Source organism: Salvelinus namaycush, chromosome 3 (genome assembly GCF_016432855.1).
Source record: "Salvelinus namaycush isolate Seneca chromosome 3, SaNama_1.0, whole genome shotgun sequence".
Classification (NCBI taxonomy): Eukaryota; Metazoa; Chordata; class Actinopteri; order Salmoniformes; family Salmonidae; genus Salvelinus; species Salvelinus namaycush.
In genome coordinates, this window is record NC_052309.1 from 64,936,254 (window position 1) to 64,958,101 (window position 21,848).

Genomic DNA, 21,848 nt, shown 5'->3' on the forward strand with positions numbered 1-21,848 from the left:
GTTGTGTTTGTGTAGATCCAGCTATATATGTCTCAATCCCACATGAATGGGAAAGAAGAGAGCATTTTCTGAATAAAAATCAAAAATAGTTTCCAAATGACACCCATTTGGGACACAGACAAAGATTGGGTATTGCAGTTCATAACATTAGTATTACAGAATGACTGGCTCTAATGACTTACCCTCCTTTCTGTGTGTCCCCTCAGTTAGCCACTGACCTGCCTGAGGGATGGAGTCCCTCTTTGGGGGCGAGCTGGGCCTCCTGGGCGGGGGCGAGGGGCTGAGGGATGACGGCTGCGGCTTGGGGTCGGGGGTCAACTGGTCGGCCTCACCCATCCAAGACGACATGTACCCCTCCCACTTCGCCCTGGCCGCCGCCTACCATGACATCAAGACGCGATTGGCCAGCCTGGAGCGAGAGAACAGCAGCATCAAGAGGAAGCTGAAGAACTATGAGGTCAAGGTAGGTTGACTGATCTGTTCATGACAGAGGCTACGTCCCAAATGGCACCCTATTCCCTTTATACTGCACTACTTTAAAGGGAAGCCCTATGGCCCTATGGGGCCTGGTCAAAAGTAGTGCACTATATAGGGAATAGTGTGTCATTTGGTTACACAGACATTGATTGGCCAGATAGTATGCAACACTGATGTTGTATGTCTACATCAGCCATCCAATGTCCCTTTTTGAATATTTTTAAAAGGCATCCCCCTTAAAAGGATAGTTCGGGATTTTAGCCCTTTATCTTCTTCCCCAGAGTTAGATTTACTCTGGATGCCATTTTTATGTATCTGAGTCCAGTATGAATGAAGTTGGAGGTAATTTCGCAAGAAAATGCTAACTAGCCTAGCACAAAGACTGGAAGTGCTAGTTATTCCCATATACTTCCAGTCATTTCGCTAATGCTAGTTAGCAAATGTGCAAATGCTAGTTAGCAACTTTCTCAAAACTGCATGCAGATACATAAAAATGGTATCCATGAGTTCATCTGACTGTGGGGAAGTAGATAAAGCTTAATTGCCAAAATCCCAAACTATCCCTTTAAAGGTATCACTGATTTTACTTGACTGAATTGGTAAAAGCTATTCTATGGAACCTGTGCTTTTTCCTTTATAATTGAGTTCGATCAGTGATTACTCACAGGAGAGGAGGAAGGAAGGCTTGATTTTGAAAGTATTGAAACATTCAGGCATACCTGAATGAGGCCATTATTCAGTTGAAACTCACAGTGGAAAAGCTTGTGGTAGAGTCAGGTTATTTTCTAACCTCTAATAATAATCTGACCTCGACTTGCACTGGTGTACTCTTTTTTTCTTCTCCTTTTGCTTTTTCCATCTCCTATCTTTTGTGCTGTGACACTCCGTGTCCTATTCTCACTGTCTTCCTTTGATCTACTTTCTCACCTACTCATCTCATTTTCCTCCTCTGTCCTTCTCTTGTACCTCTCCCCTCCTCCTCTCCCTCAGTTCCCTATGATCAGTGAGTTTGAGGAGGAGAGGACCCTACAGTGCTGCTCCTGTGAACTCAAGGAGACCAGCCTACTGCAGTCAGAGACCACCAACCTGCAACAGAGAGTCAACTCACTCACACAGGAGGTAAGACATGGAGGGAGAGAGGAGGGGGTAGAGGAAGAGAGGGGAGAGTGAGGAGAGAAGAGAGGGTGGTGAGGGGAGAGAGAGGTAGGAGAGTAAAATAGGGAGAAGAGGAGAAAAGAGGAAGAGGGGTGGGAGGAACTGCACATCGAACACATTTTCCTTTCTGCTACACTTTTCCTGTATATTTTCTCTATTCCATCCAACAAATATGACCACTGCCCTGGTGAGAGGGGGGCTATTTGGGACACACCCTCGCCGCAGGCTTTACTGCACGTCCGTAGAGAGGATGGCAGTGTGGCACTTTGGATTGCAAGTTTACATACACAAGGATGCTTCTTCGTTCAAGGGTATAAAACTTAGACTTTCTAATATAAAAGATGGGTAAAACAAAAATGTTCCTTATAATTCCTCTAATTCTAATACCGTATAAGTGCAATAAATGAAGGCTGTTTTGTGCAGTAAATTCAAGATATCATATGAGTAAGTGCAAGTAAGTGCGGTCAAAAAACTATACCGCTCCCCCGTCTAACCAAGACTCCTCCTCGTAGGCCCGACTTCCTCTCTCAAATAACCTTTCCTCCTCCCGTAGCCACCTCACCGGCCGCAAGGAGGGTATAGTCATCTCCAATCACACTAATAATTCAACTAATAATGCTCTGGTTATTGTATACAAATTGGCTATTTGGCTCTAACGTTTCCCTTTGTATATCTCCACCTTTCCCTCAGCTCCAGAAGAGTAAAGAGCGAGAGGAGAGACTGGAGGATGTGATTCAGGCCTATGAGAAGATCCACATGGAGAAGAGTAATGTTCAGAGAGACCTGGACAAGATGGTGAGACGCAGTAGGAAACAGTGCTCCCTCCTGGACACTATGAGTAGTACGGGTAGAGCGATGGCGGGAGGGGACAGTATTATAGGCTAAAGCATTATAATGAAATAGAATCCTTTACATACAAATTTAAGCAAACACTATATTGACCATCAGTTTTCCATCAGCAAGGTACCTCAGAGGTGTGTGTGCGTGTGTGAGACAGATTGTACCGCTACCTGCACACGTGTATGTACCCTACATCTGTGTGTGTGTGTGTGTGTGTGTGTGTGTGTGTTTGTGTGTACCCTACATCTATGTGTGTGTGCTCTCCATCAGACAACACTAGCAGAGCAGCACATGGAGCGTATCTGTGGTCTGGAGTCAGCTCTGAGGCAGAGGGAGGGGTCCCTGCAGAAACTCAGTGCTCAGCTGCACAGCAAGAACATTCATTACCTACAGCTACACACCAGTCTGGACGTGCCTCGTGGTGAGTGTGTTTGTATGTTTGAGTGAGTGCGGACGTGTGCGTGCGTTTCTGTGTATGTTTCTCACTGTACCTGGATGTGTACTACAGAGCGGAATGGGCGGGGTCCGACCCTGCAGAGCTCTCGTAGTCTGGACGCCGTGTCCGACCTAAAGCTGCAGCGGTTGGAGGCGGAGCTAGAAGGGGCGCGGCAGCAGGCCCAGGGGGCGTGTCAGAGAGAGACGGAGATGAAGGAGGAGCTACAGAGGCTGCAGCAGGATGTACAGACACAGGTCAGATAGTGACACACACACAGGAGGTTGGTGGAACCTTAATTGGGGAGGACTGGCTCATGGTATTGGCTGAAGCGGAATCAGTGGAATGGTAACATTACATTTGCTACGTTTCAGCCATTATTATGAGTCGTCCTCCCCTCAGCAGCCTCCACTGACACACACACGTCTGTCTCTGTCCAGCAGGAGGTGACTACACTCTGTGAGCACTGTGACGTGGAGTGGATAAAGAAGGCAGGAGATGAACAGTGAGTGACAGCTGCCCAGCTAATACTCCTGGCATGTAGCTACTGTATGTCAGTAGAATAACCACGTCTCAAATGGAACACTATTCACTATTTAGTGCACTACTTTTGACCAGGACCCATAGGGTGTGGTGCCCTATATATGGAAAAGGGTGCCATTTTGGACACTATCCTAACATTGTCCCTCCTGTGCAGGGTGAACCTGGCATTGGCCTACACTGAACTGACAGAGGAGCTGGGTCGTGTGAGAGGTCTGGCTGTCAAACAGACTGAGATCCTCAGGAAGGCATCCCACGAGCAAATGGGTCAGTAGAAAACATGTGAATATTAAAGATTGTACTCCATATGCACATTGAATGGAATGGAATTGCAGTATGCCCAATGAGGGTGCCAATAAGGACACTACTTGTGATAATAAATGCGATTTAGCAGATGCTTTCATCCAAAGCGACTTAGTCATGTGTGCATACATTTTACGTACTGGTGGTCCCAGGAATTGAACCCGCTATCCTGGCATTGCAAGCACCATACTCTACCAGCTGGGCTAAAGAGGCACCAATGGACTATAATAACCATCCCATTCTCTCTCCTCCAGTCCTAAGACACTCCCCAGCCCCCCAGCGTCGCTCCCCGGCCTCCCAACGCCCCTCCCCAGACCACCTCCACCCTCACCCCTCTCCTCCCCTCTCACCTTCCTCATCCCCTTCTGGTCCCGCTTCCTACTCCCCCACTGGCCTCTCTTACTCACCCACCGGCCCAGCCTCCTACTCCTGCCGTCCAACCAGCCAACGGTTGCGTGCCCGCTTCCAGGGGCGCCGCAGCTACTCGGAGGTGGCCGACTCGTCTGCCCACCAGAGGCCCCCACCCAGGCTACTCCGTGACCCAGTCTCCACCCTGCCCAAGCCCAGGAACATGGGGGAGCCTGGGGCCTACTCCCGCCCGCCCAGGGTTACCCTGGCGGGGCTCCCCCGGCCGGCCTCGGCCCGTGGAGCTGTAGGAGGAGGTGGTGGTGGTGGAGGAGGAGGAGGGGGAAGCAGCCTGAGCAGTAGTCCCCATCACCATGACCTGGAGCAGGGCTTCCCTCTAGCTGCAGAGGTACACACCACATGTGTATATATAACTTATATAACCTTATTTTATACATTTTTTAAACCCACCACTCGTTTGGATGAGTTGTATTAGGGAGTAACATTTTAAAACATTAAAATAACCATTTTTATCCACAAAGGGGTGCCACTTCTGTCATCTGGAGGATTCCCCGGCCCCCACTCCACTGGTCACCCCGCCCCAGTCGTCTGATGATGAGGAGGAGTGGAGATGCCCATCCCCGGTGGCCAGTCCTCCCAGGACACTGGGGGTCATGGGGGTAAGCTCACGGGAACCCCCTCCCTGCCCCTCCTTCTTGGCCCCAAATGGCCCAGCTACTCTCACCTGCCACCTGCCAGGGTACCTGGACGCAGACCACGCCCAGTCCTGGCCATCCATCAATGTGAGTTGTTGCTGCTAGACTTCAGAGCTCAGTAGTGTATCTCAATAGCAGTAATAAATCAGAGCATCCTTACATGACATACAAATAGAAAACCAGTTCTTCAGTTATTACAATGAGTACATCTGCCTGCAGTTGTGGATGGAGACGGAGGAGAACGACGCCCGGAGCTGCCCGCTGTGTCAGCTGACCTTCCCCACCGGTTACCCTGACGACGCCCTCATCAAACACATCGACACGCACCTGGAGAACAGCAAGATCTAACCGTTGCCCCCAGACACAGATCTAGGAACAACTTACCCTGCCAAATTCTAACCTAAACCATTACCAGGAAAACACATAACCGACCTTAGTGTCCAGAGGCGAATTCGTCCTACTCCAGTCTGCTTCGCGTCATGACTCTACCTGCTGAAAAAATACAGGATTTACGATGGGCTCACCCTCAAGAAAAGTGACAGTACCACAATTGCAGATCCCCTTTGCAATATGGCACTCTAGAGGAACAGACTCCATCTAACTGTAGAGAGGTGATACTGTCAAGCCCCTAGTCGTTTTCTAAACTGGAAAGTTTCCTTACCTCTGTTTTTGACCATGTTAGTTTAGGGCTATAACAAGGGCCAGTGCTGTTTCTGAATGCTCCCTATCTCACCCATGTTATCAGGTATGGTCTTTGACATGGTTACCTCGCACTGTTTTTAAAACCATCAGTAAATGGGTCGCACCGCTAACTACATGCTTTATCATAAAGTTTACTCTCCGTCAAACCAGAATGAAGTCTTTGCCCAGACTTTAAGGGCATATTCATAACTGGAGGTACACAGCACTTTTTTTGAATTTAGTTCGAATGGAAAGAAGAATTTTCTTGAATCTTGATGAAAACCAATCTTTAAGTGAATGAATTATAGTATCTCACGTGTCTTCATATAATTAAATTAAATGAGTCAAGGATGACAATCAGAGGGGTTGGCGATAATAGCTATAAATGGTTGAGCTATGGCGGTATGTCAAGGACCCTGAAACAGGGATAGGATGGACCACTATAGGTACCTCATAAGAAACTCCTTTGTATATTGACATTCAGGGATTCATGACATTGTACCGCAGTGATTAAAACTAGGGTAATAACAGGCTGAATATGTTCTGGTTTTGTTGGAGCTGTACAGTGAATCCAGGCTGTTGTTCTCCGTAGATGATGTGTGAATCTCAGAATACTGAAGCTTTATATGCAGTCATCTCTGGTACTTGCCTACAGGTTGTCAATACAATTTAAAACCCAACGAGGGAGGAATTTGACAAGATACACAACACATTACCTGAACATTAGTTGATTTCTCAACTCAGCCTATTCTGAAATTTGCACAGCAATCAATATGATCCGAATACACTGGATGGGAATCTACCATCAGTACATTGTTTTACGTCAGATCAGTCGGCACTGATCAGTCGGTCGAGGGACGAGCGTCGCGCAGGGTTGACGCCACCAGTCGGAAGACAACGCCATTAGTATAGACCCCATAGACGGTAACACTGCAATCAACCACAATAAAAAATTGCGGGATCGCTTCTGGAGGAACACCAAAACACTCTGCCAATGAGACAGAACAGTACGGAGCTACAGGAAATCGGAAATGACGGAATGACATTTGAAAATAGACATGAACCCATGTGTTCACATTGCATTCCAACACACTACAGTATTCCTTTTCTGAATCTTTTCTTCCTTCAGTAGAATCATGAGGTAGAATCATGAGGTTTAGTTTACGCTTTATATAGTCATCTTTCGGGTTTTCTGTAACGCAAATAATAAAGACTACATTTCAAAATGATATAACTGGTTGAACTGTAGCTTATCTCAGTCTTCAATGACTAGTCTGTTGAACAGCAACTGGTTCGACTGGGTTCCACGCTTCGATTCAATTCATTAGACTTAAAACTCATAAGGGAACATGTTGTATACCTATAGGCATTTTACATTCCCTGCGTTGGGCAATAGTAAAAGAAATCCTTCCAGTTAAACAACTGCTTACAATAGCTGCAATACATTGCAGTGTCAAAGAAAAACAAATCGTTTTAAGTTAAGTATTTATTCGAAAATAGACTAGAAAACAATTCATTTTGGATGATTCCCGACTATAGCCCTGCAATTGTTTTTACACTGAAATGTAACAATGGTTCTCTTTTCCGTAAAACCCACTGTTGAAACATCCATAAAAATACTTCATAGTATCAACCTAAATCAAGGTTGAAAAGATAACCCTAAAAAGCATTAAACATCTATAAACTCACTCTAGATAAAGAAATACAAGGGAAAAACTAAGGGAAGCAGTGAAAGTGTTATATAGATCACTGTTCTTTAAAACGGGTGAGGAAGGAGACAGATGTGAGGCATTCAGTGACTCAAACCAATGTGTCATTTAAAACAAGTCCAAAAGATGTAAAGTACTGTACAACTCGACATGACAACTAAATATACAAAAACACAGTAAGACCCATCGAGAGTGCAAGAGGTAGCCCTTCTTACCCATAAAACCCCATTAATCCACAGCAGTCTTAAAAACAATCCCCTGCCCGGTTAGTTCCTCTTTAGAGTGAGCATTTGATATCACAAATTGATTTAAATAAATCTGCATATAGACCTAAAAAGTCAATAAGTAAAAGTGTTTAAATATATAGACATATTACATTGACAAAAACCATCATGCATCTCTATAACATGCAAGGTAACATTATTCAAAACGCTATGTTGGATCTCCGACCACCAATGGGTAAACTTGGCAGTTAAATGCATGAACCAATTTCAATCTGGTTATTTTCAAGGCAGTTTATATTTGCGGACACCAGAGTGGTCACTGGAGTGTGGAAGATCGGCATCAATTTGGGAACATCAGACTTGAAGGAAAAGATCCATAGTAGTCCTCATCTACTCCGTGTTGACATTTCCTCTCTCCATGGCAGACAGTCACCCTGGAATGATTCATCCATGCAGTCAAAACTCCCTTCCCCTCTCCTCTTCCATCAGTGGAACTTCAGTATCTGCGTTCAGTAGTCTCATTTGGGCTGTAATAGTCTATGATGAAGCCAAAATGACAGGAGGCTCTGCCAGGTCTACTCAACACCACAGATCCAAGTTCTTGGTGTTGGCAAAGCCTGGCTGATTGCGGATCTTCCAGTAGGTTCCGTTGCTCAGCCAGATCTCCTTCCCGGCCGCATCCAGCTCTTTCCTGAAGGAGGGAAGAGTATATTTACTTTCTAGTGTGAGGTAACCTTTTAAAAAAAGGGGCATCAACAGATACTGTGCATGAACACACAATATAATGTCAGTGGTCACCAACACAAGTCCTGGAAAAGCTACAGGTGCAGGATTTTATTCTAACCCTGCCCTAACACACCCGATTCAGCTAATCATAAAGACCCTGAATAGCAGGGATGATGACCACCGCCTTGCTATTTCTACAATAAATGCTCTTTGATTGCGTAAGGGACGGTTGGTGAGACTCACCTGAAGAAACGAGGCACGTGCTCCTCTCCCTTCTTGGCCAGCTCCTTTCGTCGGTCCCGCTGTTTCTGCTCTACTTCCTCCTTCTTACTGTCAGCCCCAGCTACATCTCCCTCCTCCAGGATCCTATGGGGAAAGAACAGTGGAGAGATACGAGATTCAGCTGCACTCTGCATGTGACAGAATCAAAAAGGCGTTAACAGGGTCAATTGTGTGTACAGTACCATCGCACGCAGCCACATCGGATGTGGCATCACATCAATGCACAACACAGCTCCCTGACATTTGAGGAAGTAAATGTCACTGAACGATGCCACCTACATTACCTACTGTACAGGGCCCAGAGTTTTTCCTGGTTAGATCATGTTCAAGAAGTATTCCTAGCCTTACTTCCAATGCATTTGACAAATCTAAATGACGTGCACTCGGCTGAACATCCTCTACGTACGCGTTACTGAGCAGGCCGGATGGTGGTCTCACCTCTGGTCTGGCCTGAAGCGGGTGTCTGAGGGAGGTAGGACCTTCTTGAGTTCAGGGGTCAGCTCATTGAGCTCCCTGGCGTAGCGACCGAAGCCGTAGTACTGGAAGTGGTCATCAGGCTGAGGGTCTGGGGATGGGAGAAACAGGGTACTGTGTGAGGCGATACATAGTGCTGGTACTATAGAGTGGATTACGGACTCACAGATTGAGGAAAACATCCATAAGATAGAATTCACTGAAATAGAATGGATTAGGGAAAAGATAATAGGCACAATGGTGTGGATTACACCATTTTATAGGATAAACTATAATATCAAGATCGGATTAGAGATTAGGATTATCGTACATAGCAAATAATAGATGATTCCGATAATAGCAGTACTCACTGGGCTTCCAGATGCACTTTGGTTTAGGCAGGGTGTCGCAGAAGATGCCCTCATGCCACAGCCCACCGAACCGGTGGACCACCTCTCCCGCTTGGTTCAGAACCTGGCCTTGCACCTCGTTCTTACTGGTCTCTGAGGTCCAGTAGCGGGACTGAGGGAGAAAGGGAAAGACGCAGGGAGAGAGAGGGGCCGTGTCAATGGCAACTTGTTAGGTAATTCCATATGTAAAGCTTTGGAGATTTCACAAATGTTTAGACCCCATTCAGGCTGTTAACCTTTTATTTTATGCATTATGTGGGGTTATCCTTCAATTGAGCTTTATGTTCTGTGCGCACCGGGCAGGGGTCTCACCTTGACGAAGGAGATCTTGCAGGTGCAGAGGTCACTCTTGGTGTTTCTGATGGTCACCTCGCCGTAGTGCTCCAGCCACCTCTGCTGACTCAGGACGTTGTGTACGCAGGTCACCACCTTGTTCCACTCGTAGTGATCCCCAGACCTAGAGGGCAGAGGGAGAGAGAAAGAAATGGGTTTAATGCAACTTCAAAGTCATGGACACCTGAGCTTGCTACAGCTCATTTGGCAAGCTAATGCCTTTTCAAATCTTCAATCATCTCAATCGAAACACTGTCCCCGAGCTTCTACTTTGAATGACAGATCAAGACATTCAAAACGACGATGTGAAAGTCGGGTTACGTTCCTTCTTTATTTGGTCAAATAATCACGATGGAATTTGCATAAACGCTCACTTTGGCAACTTGACATTCACTGGACCAGAGGAGATGATCTCCAAAGACTTCCCCCAGAACTTGTTCTTCCATTGCTGGTCTTGCCAGAAGGTGAAGTTCTCAGACTCTGCGTGCACGGCGGAGCAGGGCGGGTGGTGGCTGACCTGGGAACAGAAAGGAAAAACCTTAAATAACTGAATCGTCAGTGGAAGACACCCTGGATCAGTTAAGGGTTACTTGCCTTGCAGATGGAATCTAGGATGATTCTGGGTCAGGATTATTCAAGTCCTACCTGCTCAGCGATGTAGCGGAAGCCGCGCTCCTTGCGGTGGCTCTCGTAAGTCTCTCCCAGGACGGGGTTGAAGGGCTTGTAGCGGTTCCGCCAGGTAGCCCAGGCATAGCCAGAGATGGAGAAAACTCCAATGTATAGCTTCATGAAAAAGAAGGTATGGGAAAACGGATGAGTGAGATCGCACCCATCAACAATATCAAATGGTACCTGAAGAAAACTGCTACCCCAAAATACTATAGTATTTTACATGCTAAATCTGCAATTCAAGTTGACCCCATTCATTGTCATTAGAGCAATGGCTCTAATGCACAGACTCTACCCAACACACATACTACACTGACACTCCAACACACACAGACTTTCACATATGCTGCTGCTATTATGTTTATTATTGATCCTGATTGCTTAGTCACTTTCACCCCTACCTACATGTACATACTGTATTACCTCAACTACCTGGCACCCTTGCACATTGACTCACTACTGGTACTCCTTGTATATAACCTTGTTATTGTGTTAGCATTTAAAAAAAAAAAAAAATGTAACTCTGCATTGTTGGGAAAGGGCTCGTAAGTAAACATTTCACGGTAAAGTCTACACCGGTTGTATTCGGCACGTGACCAATACCATTTGATTTGAGAAAGCATAGACCTTTTTTTCCAGATTTCAACTAAGCAAATCTACAGGCGCATCAATTCACTTGAAATCAGCACCAAACGCTGGTATGGCAGCACAAACCTATACTTGAGCTGCTTCGTTTTAAGGTCAGGCACGTGTCGGGCCGCCTTACCATCCTTTCGAAGGGGTCCTCTGTGCTGTTGGCGATGTCCAGAAGCTCAGAGTACTCCAGCTCTTCGCTCACCCTCTGCAGCAGGTTCAGAGGTTCGTTGAGGCCACAGGGCATGGACACACGTGAGAGGTCCTTGCCAATGTTGTTGTACAGGATGGTCATGATGCCAATGTGGCTGTTGTCGACACAGTTGGCGGGCAGGACGGTGCGGCGGCCTGTGTTGGTGGGCACGGTGCTGACCATGTCCGGGGCTCTGGACACGCTGGTGCGGTAGTTCAGGGTGGCAGAGGCTGCCAGGGGGAGAGGGCATACGACAAAGGTTAGATGGAATTCTATACATTTCCTATTGAATCTCACATGTTTTTTTACAATTACGCCCAGCACTTAAGGCTTGAACAAACAAAAAAATTAGACATGATTCAGCCCTTAAAGGGAGAGTTCAGGATTGTCTCCAGGGTCAGATGAACTTGTGGATACCCTTTTATGTCTCTGCGTTCAGTTTGAAGGACATTGCCAAATAGCGTTAGCACAATGCCTGGAAGTCTATGGGAATAGCTAGCATACTAGCTGTTCATGTTGACTTCATCATTACGCTAACACTAGTTAGCATTGGCTGGCAAAACTACAGGTAACTGGCAGCTCTTATGGTGTGGGGTGCATTTTCCTGGCATGGTTTGGGGCCACTCAACCCTTTAGAGGGCAAGGTAACAGCCAGTAAATACACAGCCATTCTTAGTGATCACCTTCAACCTACGGTGAAGCATTTATATCCTGAGGGGATTCGCCTCTTCCAGAATGGCAATGCCCCCATCCACAAGGCATGAGTGGTCACTGAATGGTTTGATGAGCATTAAACACTGTCCGTCTCAGTCACAAGATCTCAACCCAATTGAACAGCCTAGCTAACGTTAGCCGCCTAGCTAGAATTCGTAACATCCGTTTTGCAAATTCGTAACATATAATACAAATTGTAATTTGTAACATAAGAAATGGCCGATGAATTCCACAAATGAATTACATACCATACGAAACATATACTAAATGGAGTGTCTTGGATTTACATGACAGAATAATACAAAATGCTCTGAGACCAGGTTGAATTGAACACTTATGGTTGATTCTGGAGCGGCACGTAACAGCATTCTCTACCACAATCTACAAAACACCAAATTAAATGATGGAATTTCTCGTGGAAGAATGGTGTCGCAACCCTCCAATAGAGTTCCAGATAACTGTAGAATCTATGCCAAGGCTCATTGAAGCAGTTCTGCCGGGCTCGTGGTGGCCCAGCGTCCTATTTAGAGCTATGTTGGCGTTTCCTTTATTTTGGCAGTTCATTTCATACTGGACGCAGAGACATAAAAATGGTATCCACAAGATCCTAAGTAGATAAACGGTAAACAAACAATCGACATTTTGTATGAATAAATGTATGCCAGAGTGCCAATGTCTCTTGTTTTAACTTGCAGACACGGCTACCATTAGAGGACCACAATGGAAACAAATCTTTAGACTTGTGCATATAATCCTCAGCAATTTTTGGTACATTCATTTGTTGCCTTGTTTCTTTATGCATTTTAAAATTGTCAAAATCAAGGCTTCTTTGCCAAAACGATGAACCATCCCTTTAAAATGTCTTAAGTCCCAAAGCTGTCAAGGAAAGGAGGATGGTGAAACAGGAGGAAAAATGAAGTAATGACAGTCTCGATTTCTCCATCTTCCAAATTAGAGTTTGATGTTGGATTGAGGTGGAGGGTATGATGTTTAAAGAATGAAATATCTATACAGATTAGACAATAATGCGTTTGTTAAATTGTCACCAGTCCCACACAACCAAAGAGACACCTCGGGAGGACAAAGAGGAAGAAGAAAGAGAGAGATGATAAAATCATGGTAATAAAATGAGTTGACTACTAGGGCGTTTTCAGGGTCCAATCAGTATGCTTGCATGTACAACATTGAAAATGTACCGTCTTCAAATAAATTATGTGCATCAATGAATTAAACGATCCATATGGGACTTCCAATATGGCCGCAATTCACCACCACTCAGTTTGACCAGTCCCAAAATACCTTTTGTTTGCGGTTGGTCCGGTGATACTGCCTCTGCAGGCAAAGTGGAAGCTATGTTCAGAAAACGTAATAAAAATACATTTGTACACAGATTACATATATACACACCCAATGTTGGTGTCAGCCGAGTTCATGAGTATAACTACCTAGATAGAGCTGGGCGATATAGACAAAAATCCATATCACAATAAAATGACTAAACGATCACGGTAAATTGAAAGACAAGTTAACAATAATGTGCACCAGTTACATTTTTATATTACCCTTAAAACTACTAATTTGAAGGTTGTGGTCATCAATTGTCTTGTCAGACATTTCATTTCAAACTACACATTCCTCTAGTAAAAGCTACTTATCGTTAAAATCGATATCAGTAAAATGTCCTCGATAAACGGTCGGGTCGGTCAGTATTGATCATTTTCGGTTTATCGTCCCAGCTTTACTAGATACTGCTGAATTTAAAACAAATCAAATGCATATTGTTACTTATTTTTCAAGACAAAAACTCAAATGGACCACATAGACCGAACTGCATTCAAGGTATAATGGGACTGCTCAAACACAATATTATAGAACACATCCTTAGAGTGGCCGTTCTAGTCATTTTACTTCTAGGACCACAGTTAAACAGTAATATCCAAAGAGTGGCGGCTCACCATGGACCTCATCTGGCTCAGAGTTACTGGTGGTGGTGATGTCACTCAGCCCGGACTCATCAGACTCCTCTTCTCCGTTTTCAGAGGAGTTCTCACAGACGATGACATCTCTGGCGTCATAGTACTCGGCCATGGAGTCGGCCAGCGAGGGGGTGCGCTGCACAGAGCAGCCCTTGGAGGGCGTCGTCTCAGCATTCTGGAGTGTGTGTGTGGGGGGGGGGGGGGTAGTGACCGAAGGAGGAAGAATAAGACTATAGTTAACAGGAAGCATACAAAATCAACGCTTTCAGATCGATAAAAGTGATGTCAATAATGTCTTATAAAAGAAAGTTAAGGAAGAAAATCCTGCTCATTTGATAGAGAATCCCATGCATACAGGCACAAACGCAGACGCAGAGACAGGCAGACATACAGTACACAGCCAGACACGCATTCAGAAACAAGTGGCAGCCTGCCTCTTGCTGAGTGGGGGTTGGCGGCTGAATACACACCTGGTCCTGGCGCACAGTGCTGTAGGACTCCTTGGAACTCCCCGTGGATCCAGAGGAAAGGGACAGGGAATGAACTTTGGTTTGGCAAGACTGCACCTCCAGCTGGATACACACAAACAGTGACTTATTAGTATACTGTAGAGAATTGTATGAAAAGCAAGCACAATATTAAGCTCATTTCCCATTGTCACATTATATAACTTGGCCCATATGCAGGTAAGTTGGACAAAATGTACAGTATGCACATGTGGTGGAAGTTTTCCCTCAGAACTCTTTCAGCTTTGTCAGATCCATCCAGGACAAAACAATTGATGCAGCGTTCAACCAAAATAAACTATCCTAGTTCCATTTTCAGAGTAATTAGTGAAGTTCAAAAACATCTAGTAACTCGTATCAAATAGATACATTTGGGGGAGGTTTAAGTTGTCTCACCAAGATAAATCTAATCTGTTTGAACAAGTGGCTTTACATTTGAAAAGGCTTTTGTTTCATCCAGGCTCAAAACAGGGGAACAGGGAGGAATGGTTCTATCCCTGATGGGCAGTACCGAGATGTCCCAGCCCCAAACAGCCCAAACCAGTTCTGGCTGGTTTCACACACACTTGAACAGCAGCACACTGAGACGGGACTATATTTTGGAAGGAGAGAGCAAAAGAAAGCGAGAGAATAGGTGTGGCCCATCGAAACGTCTGCTGTGTGTGTTTTAAAACAGAGACCACAGTGTTATTGACTAGATGTGAACAAAGCCTTTCTATTGGTCGCTAAGTCTCTTCCTGTTCTTCTTGTTACTTCCAAAAAAACAACAAAGAAATGCAGGTCTCTCCTTTGGAGCCATTAACAATGGTTTATGTTCTTAGTGTATAGCAGGATGTCCGTCTCAGCGTGTGTACTGTATATGTGAGTGTGTGTCCAAGGCAGGCCTTTTACCTCAGACAGTGTGCTACACAGGGTGGCCAGTTGATTGGAGGTGGAGGAGCGTAGGTCTGGACCGGTCCAAGCCTGTCGGACCCGCTCACGTTCCAGGGCGAGCACTTCGTGGATGGACTTGAGAGATGCATGAACTAAGAAGATTACGGCAGACAAATGTCATTTTAATTTGATTTCCCGTTTTCATCCATACCGACATAAGTCCCTAAGTAACTAAAGTAAGTCAATTACTACCAGATTGCAGTGGTCTACATAGGTCCTTTTTTATGTTGCAGAACCAGCCTCACTATAACCAGCTCTACACATGACTTTCCTATGAGGAACTTTATTAACACCCCATCGAATGAGCCCCAAAACCATGTAACACCTCTCTCTTACCCCTATAGGACAAAGCACAGATGTCCTGCTGGATCTTCTTGGCTTCGGGGGAGGTTATGAGGGGGTTGGAGAGCTGAGAGTACACATAGTCCGGGATGGACGACACCGAGGAGGCTCCCACACTCAGGTGGTTGGACGATGTGCTCAGGTGGCTGGAGGTAAACTGAGGGAGGAGAGAAAAGTTAGGGGGGGGGGGGGGTGGATGTGTGTAGAGAGCCATTTTGTGTGTCACTTTCGAGTGACGCACGCGCATGCTAGCATCAAAATGGCCTGTGGCTGTATCAGAATAGCTTTACATTGATGTCGGGACCTTGACAAACGCAACAGTGAGTGATGACCATGAAAACAAAACTGACGGCTAGAATTATGCTCAACAAGTACATTATCCTCCTGGCTTTATCTAGCGTCATCTTTTTTTTTTTTTTTACCTTGCCTGTTGCTAGCTCGCTAGGTAGTTAGTCCTCCGATGACATCTGCCATGTTGTAGAAGACCATCTAATTACATGTTTGCTAACTTGCATGAGCTGCCTCTGAAGTTGGAAGTTGTCATTCATTTAAATGTAAACAAGCCCCTTTGGAGGCCTACGTGCGTGCGCAACGTTTCATGACGCGGCCAGGAACTTAGTTAATATATTGTATGTTAGTAGCCTTACGTCTTTTGTAGAATCTCTGTCATTTCTATTGCTGAGTTTTTTTACTTTTCTCGTCTTTAGAAAAACCCATCTCGTCAGCTAGAAATATACTAGGGTGCAACCATCAGATTATTGTTTATGCAATGTGTCAATGTGTTTGTACCGGTCCCTAAACCATAAATGAAAAATGAGAGGGGAACAGTGGGTGAAAGTAGAAGAGTAGGAGGATTCTGAGACAGCCATGACACAGAAATGTCCAGAAAACGTTCATATTCAATGACTAATGTCTTGTACAGTGTTACATAAGTATTCAACTCCCTAGATTTCACATTTTCCTGTTACAAAGTGGGATTACAATGGATGCAATTGTTCTCTTTTTGTCAACAAGCAACACAATACAAACATTAAACACTAATATACCTTGATTAGATAAGTATTCACCCCCCTGAGTCATTACATGTTAGAAACACTTTTTGGCAGAAATTACAGCTGTGAGTCTTCTTGGGTAAGTCCTATCAGAGCGTTGCACACCTGTATTATGCAATATTTGCCCGTTATTCTTTTCAAAATTCAAGCTCTGTTAAGGTGTTGGGGATCATGGCTAGACAGCAATTTAAGTCTTGCCATAGATTTTCAAGCAGATTTAAGTCAACTAACTTGGCCACTCAGGAGCATTTACTATCTTCTTGGTGAGCAACTCCAGTGTAGATTTGGCCTTGTGTTGTAGGTTATTGTCAAGCTGAAAGGTGATTCCTCTCCCAGTGTCTGGCATAAAGCAGGTTTTCCTCCAAGTTATTGCCTGCGTTTATCTCCATCCAGTTTCATTTTGTCCTGAAACTCCCCAGTCTTTGCCAATGTTAAGCATACCCATACCATGATGCAGCCACCAACATGCTCAAAAATAAGGAGGCAGTTACTCAGTGATGTGTTGGATTGGATCCAAACATACAGCTTTGCATTTAAGCGAAAAAGTATATTCCTTTGTCGGGTTTTTTTGGTGGGTTTTTTTCCACCCCAGGATTACTTCAGTGTTTGAGTATTTTTATTCTGTATATTTATTTGTATTAATCTTTTCACTGTCTTTTAAGCCATCATTGTAGAGTCACTACAACGTTGATTCAGCCTCAGTTCTCCCATCACAGCCATTGAACTCCATAGTCGTTTTAAAATCACCTATGGCCTCATGGAAACATCCCTCAGTAGTTTCCTTGCTGTCCTGCAGCTCAGAAGGACGATTGTATCTTTGATGTGTCTAGGTGGTATAACGCATCATCCACAGCACAATTATTAACTTTACCACACATAAAGAGTTATTCAATGTCTGATTTGATATCGTTTACCAATCACTGCCATTCTTTATGAGGCTTTCTAAAAGCTCCCTGGTCTTTGTAGTTGAATCTGTGCTTGAAATTCAATACTTGACTGAGGGACCTTAGATGTTTTATTATGTCTAGGGGACAGAGGAAGGGTTAGTTATTAAAAAATCATGTCAACCCCTATTATTCACACAGAGTGAGTCCATGTAACTTATGTGATTTGTTAAGCCACATTTACTCCTGAACTCATTTTGGCTTGCCTAAACAAAGCAGGTGAATATTTATGCAACTATATTTTAGTCATTACATTTTTGTTAATTTGGAAATTGTATTTTTCACTGACAGAGTATTTTCTGTATAAAATGACTTTAAAAAAATGATATCTATTTCAATCCCACTTTGTAACAACAAAATGTGGAAAAACATATTTATGATACCCACTGTATAGGACATGAGAACTTACCGTGCCGCGGGCTTCGACTCCGGACAGGGTGCGAGAGTGACAAAATATCTTGTTTGTCGTCTTCCTCTCCTTCTTGGCCTTGGGCGTATTAAGGGTCAGATTCTGAAAGACAGGTAGAATAGATACATGCTCAGACTAAAGAACAGCCGACCACTAAATGAATACTCCAATGTCACACTCACCTCAGAATTACAGGTGTGCCATTTTTTTTCCCCCATAGAGAACATCTCATATACAGCATGTGCGGTTGTAGAGTAGTTGTTAGGGCGGTGACCTTACCTGCATGTTGATTCGTCGCTCTAGGTCACTGTTGGAGATTGGTTGAGGGCCACTCTCCAGCCAATTGAGCCTCTGGATGAGCTTGGCCAACTCAGTCAAGTCCAGCTGAGAACGAGCTAGCTCTGTGGGGGGTCAAGGGTCAGAGAAGATTATTGATAAAGCTTTGGAGTGAACGCTTAGCTCTGAAAATAACTGGAGATTCATTTAATGCTGAATTGTAAATTGATAGCCTTGATTCCCTAGCTTTCACCATGGAAGTACCTTACCTTGGGAGCAGGTATCTGACTGGTGGGTCTGCTGGAGCCATGCTGCCACCTTGCCGTTGACCCCTGGGGCTGCTGTGGGCGGAACCTCCATCTCAGCCTGGTAGACCGAAGCAGAGCTGGCGTAGTGAGGGTACTGGAACCACATGATTTGGGGACAGAGGAGGGAAAGAGAAAGAAGAGTAGTCAAGTGTCAGTCAAAGCCAATTTGTATAAAGTCCTCGTTCTATTCAGAATATACCTTCACCTATTTTGGTGTGACCCGAACGCATTTGGTTGTAGCACTGCAAGTAGCAGACCACATTGCGTCACACCCCTGTTTCTCTGTTCACTCACCATGCCTGGCATGGCGGCTTGGTTTCTCTGGGCTAGACTGGCCATGGCTGGCAACAACGTGCTGTTGCCCATGGTGAGGGCATGGAGGACTCCGTGGTGGACGCCCAAGGCCTCGTTCTTCTTGAAGACACGATGGGCACACAGCTTGGTCAGCCATATGTAGAACAAGTCATTGTTCTTGGCCTAACAGGAGAGTGAATTTTACATGAATAATTATGTTAATTGGGGGGGGGGACAACACATGCTACTTCTTCTGGATAAGAAACAGATGTGAAAAGGAAACCGTTGAATGTGAAAAAACCATCAGCAATGCAGTTCTTGACACAATCCGGTGTGCCTGGCACCCGTTCAAAGGCACTTAAATGTTTTGTCTTGCCCATTCACCCTCAATGGTACACATACACACAATCCATGTCTCAATTGTCTCAAGGCTTAAAAATGGTTCTTCTACCCATCTCCTCCCCTTCATCTACACTGTTTGAAGTGGATTTAACAATTGATATCAATAAAAGATTAGAGCTTTCACCTGGTCAGTCTAGGTCATGGAAAGAGCATGTTCTTAGTATTTTGTATACTCTGTGTACCTTGACGTGGTATAAATAGTCTCCACCATCCAGATCGATGCGATTGGACTTCTTGTTGATGGACATGACAGCGAGACTAACGTCCAGGGAGCCGTGAAGTTTTCCTCTTTGGATCTGACCAGTGGAACATTAGAATGGATGAAAACCGCACCACACTGTATTGTCCAACGTGTATAAACAAGCATTACATAGCCTGTAACATTTACAATACGGCACTGACCAATTTCAGAATGATTGCAATCGTGAATTGAATTTGTGTTTTTGGTAATGTATCGTGAATACATACATCCTGCTGTGTCTTGGAGTACTTGAGGATGCCTTTTTCCAGCAGGAAGTACCTCTGAAAGGAGAGAGACAGAACCACATTAGACAGGGGTGTATTCATAAGTTCACACCAGTAGCAATGAGAACACGTTTATTTTTCTGAGAGGTTTAGATTAGTTGGGAAACCCTGGATTAGTCCCTTCCAGCCATTTACTTCCATTTGGCTACAAGTGAATACACCCCAGGAAGTCAGAAGTGATGGTGAAACAGAACTAAATAGCAAAACTGTGCTTCAATTGGCTTGCCAACAGTGCTTCAACTGGCTTTCAACTGTTCTTCAAATTGGCTTGCCAAGTAAAGCCTTTGCATTACCTTGTGCCAGCCCTTCAAAGGGTACTTCCTCCTCTTCATCAAGAAGCCCTCACAGATACCAGGGATGCTCATGTCCAGCGCTGACCCGATCCCTGAACCCATGTCCATGTGGTCTTCCAACACCTCCCAGTGCCTGGAGTTCTATGGGGGGGAGATACAGTTTTCATTAGTAGTCTAGGGCACAGCATCTCAGTGCTAGAGGCTTCACTACAGACCCTGGTTTGATCCCGGACTGTATCACAACCGGCCGTGCTCGTGAGTCCCATAGTGCAGCGCACAATTGGCCCAGCGTCGTCCGGGTTAGGGGAGGGTTTGGCCGGGGTAGGCCGTAAAATAAGAATTTGTTCTTAACTGACTTGCCTAATTAAATAAAGGTTAAATTAAATAAAAATGTTGCATTGTCCATAAAGAACTTAATCCTCACAAAGTGAGTTTCATCCATTCAGCCATCCATCCATAGAGATATTCATGATGGTTATATACATCATTGGTTGCATTATGGTGTAAAGAGGAGACCCGTCATATACAAAAGTCAGGCACACCCCACTCGCACTCTAAGATCCTTTTAAAAAAAAGGAACGGCTCAGAAACTACCTGGCGGGAGTTGCGTGATGACCCAGCGCTGTTGTTCCGTGAGTGTCCGGCCTTGAATCCTCCAGAAGGAGACTTGTCCAGGCTCATCACTGATTGGCTGCTGTTGAGTGAGGGTGGGCACACCCGAGGGTCCATCATTATGATTGGATGAACAACGTCGCTAAAAGTAAGCTCTGCTTTTCGACAAGGTTCTCTCTCAGAGGAAACAACTCTGTTGAGACAAAAGGAACAGTAATGTGAGGAGACAAAAAAAGGTGACATTTTAACTGGTTTCACATTTGGCAGCTTCATACGCTTTAACTGTCCCATTTTAAATGAGAGATCAGATAAATAGACTTGAGGACATCTTTTATTGAAATTCAAGTGTCAGGAACACACTTCACGTGTGCTGCCCTGCTGCAGTGGGCCCTCGGATCATGAGGAAGACAACCTACACATCATCCACCCCAACCCCCTCAACCTTATGGTTGGCTTGGCCTTATGAAGACCATGGTGGACAAAGCGGTACTAGACAAGGTCCAGGAGTACTGACCAAAGAATATGACAATGCATTATTCAAATTCTACTAGCAATTTTTAAATTGTCAGCTCATTTTTCAAATTTCAGTCAAAACAATATTTTCCTGAAAACATTTAAATTAGACCTAATCTACAGCATGAGAGATTATCAAAAGTATCAAACAGATATAACTCCACAGTAAAAAAATAATAATAATCATATAATGATTGGATCGATCTACTAGTACTCCAGAGTTAGCCTATTCCATGGAAGAATGTCTTCAGTCACTTGATAGCATCCAACACAACAGTGACACACCAACACAACAGTGACACACCAATGTTGAGATGTAAACAGATACAGTGCCATCGGGAAGTACTCACACCCCTTGATTTTTTCCACATTGTTAAGTTACAGCCTTATTCTAAAATAGATTGAATAAAACCGTTTAAAATCAGCAATCTACACACAATACCCCATAATGACAAAGCGAAAACAGGTTGACATTTTTACAAATGTATTAAAAACAGAAATACCTTATTTACATAACTATTCAGCCCCTTTGCTATAAGACTCAAAATTGAGCTCAGGTGCATCATGTTTCCACAACTTAATTGGAATCCACCTGTGGTAAATTCAATTGATTGGACATGATTTGGA

General features: G+C 44.5%; 2 protein-coding genes across 2 annotated transcripts; one reads left to right on the forward strand and one right to left on the reverse strand.

Moving 5' to 3' along the window:
- The first annotated feature begins 229 nt into the window (after nt 1-229).
- LOC120043980 (TANK-binding kinase 1-binding protein 1-like) lies at nt 230-6,571 on the forward strand. The gene is made up of 10 exons (XM_038988575.1): nt 230-463; nt 1,468-1,596; nt 2,323-2,427; nt 2,743-2,890; nt 2,981-3,162; nt 3,346-3,410; nt 3,603-3,712; nt 4,003-4,502; nt 4,636-4,896; nt 5,029-6,571. Exons 1-10 carry the CDS (start codon nt 230-232, stop codon nt 5,155-5,157), a joined length of 1,863 nt encoding a protein of 620 aa, XP_038844503.1. The 3' UTR covers nt 5,158-6,571.
- A 1,431-nt stretch (nt 6,572-8,002) lies between these two features.
- LOC120043982 (oxysterol-binding protein-related protein 7-like) lies at nt 8,003-20,795 on the reverse strand. The gene is made up of 20 exons (XM_038988576.1): nt 20,691-20,795; nt 20,097-20,237; nt 19,747-19,800; nt 19,461-19,574; nt 18,877-19,059; nt 18,544-18,634; nt 18,278-18,399; nt 17,999-18,100; nt 15,588-15,750; nt 15,210-15,343; nt 14,283-14,384; nt 13,792-13,978; nt 11,063-11,352; nt 10,273-10,410; nt 10,002-10,144; nt 9,607-9,751; nt 9,256-9,406; nt 8,870-8,996; nt 8,393-8,515; nt 8,003-8,114 (listed from the first exon to the last, which is right to left on the reverse strand). The coding sequence occupies exons 1-20, from the start codon at nt 20,775-20,777 to the stop codon at nt 8,003-8,005; spliced, it is 2,709 nt and encodes a 902-aa protein (XP_038844504.1). The 5' UTR covers nt 20,778-20,795.
- Between the last annotated feature and the right edge of the window lie 1,053 nt (nt 20,796-21,848).

Bases quoted from the DNA above. Each gene is read 5' to 3' on its own strand.
- LOC120043980 (XM_038988575.1), top strand. From the start codon at position 230: ATGGAGTCCCTCTTTGGGGGCGAGCTGGGCCTCCTGGGCGGGGGCGAG. The intron at 464-1,467 runs GTAGGTTGACTG...CCTCTCCCTCAG, and splicing joins TGAAGAACTATGAGGTCAAG to TTCCCTATGATCAGTGAGTT. The intron at 3,163-3,345 runs GTCAGATAGTGA...GTCTCTGTCCAG, and splicing joins AGCAGGATGTACAGACACAG to CAGGAGGTGACTACACTCTG.
- LOC120043982 (XM_038988576.1), bottom strand. From the start codon at position 20,777: ATGAGCCTGGACAAGTCTCCTTCTGGAGGATTCAAGGCCGGACACTCA. The intron at 19,801-20,096 runs GTAATGCAAAGG...CTCTCCTTTCAG, and splicing joins CTTTGAAGGGCTGGCACAAG to AGGTACTTCCTGCTGGAAAA. The intron at 15,344-15,587 runs GTAAGAGAGAGG...TAATCTTCTTAG, and splicing joins CTGTGCTTTGTCCTATAGGG to TTCATGCATCTCTCAAGTCC.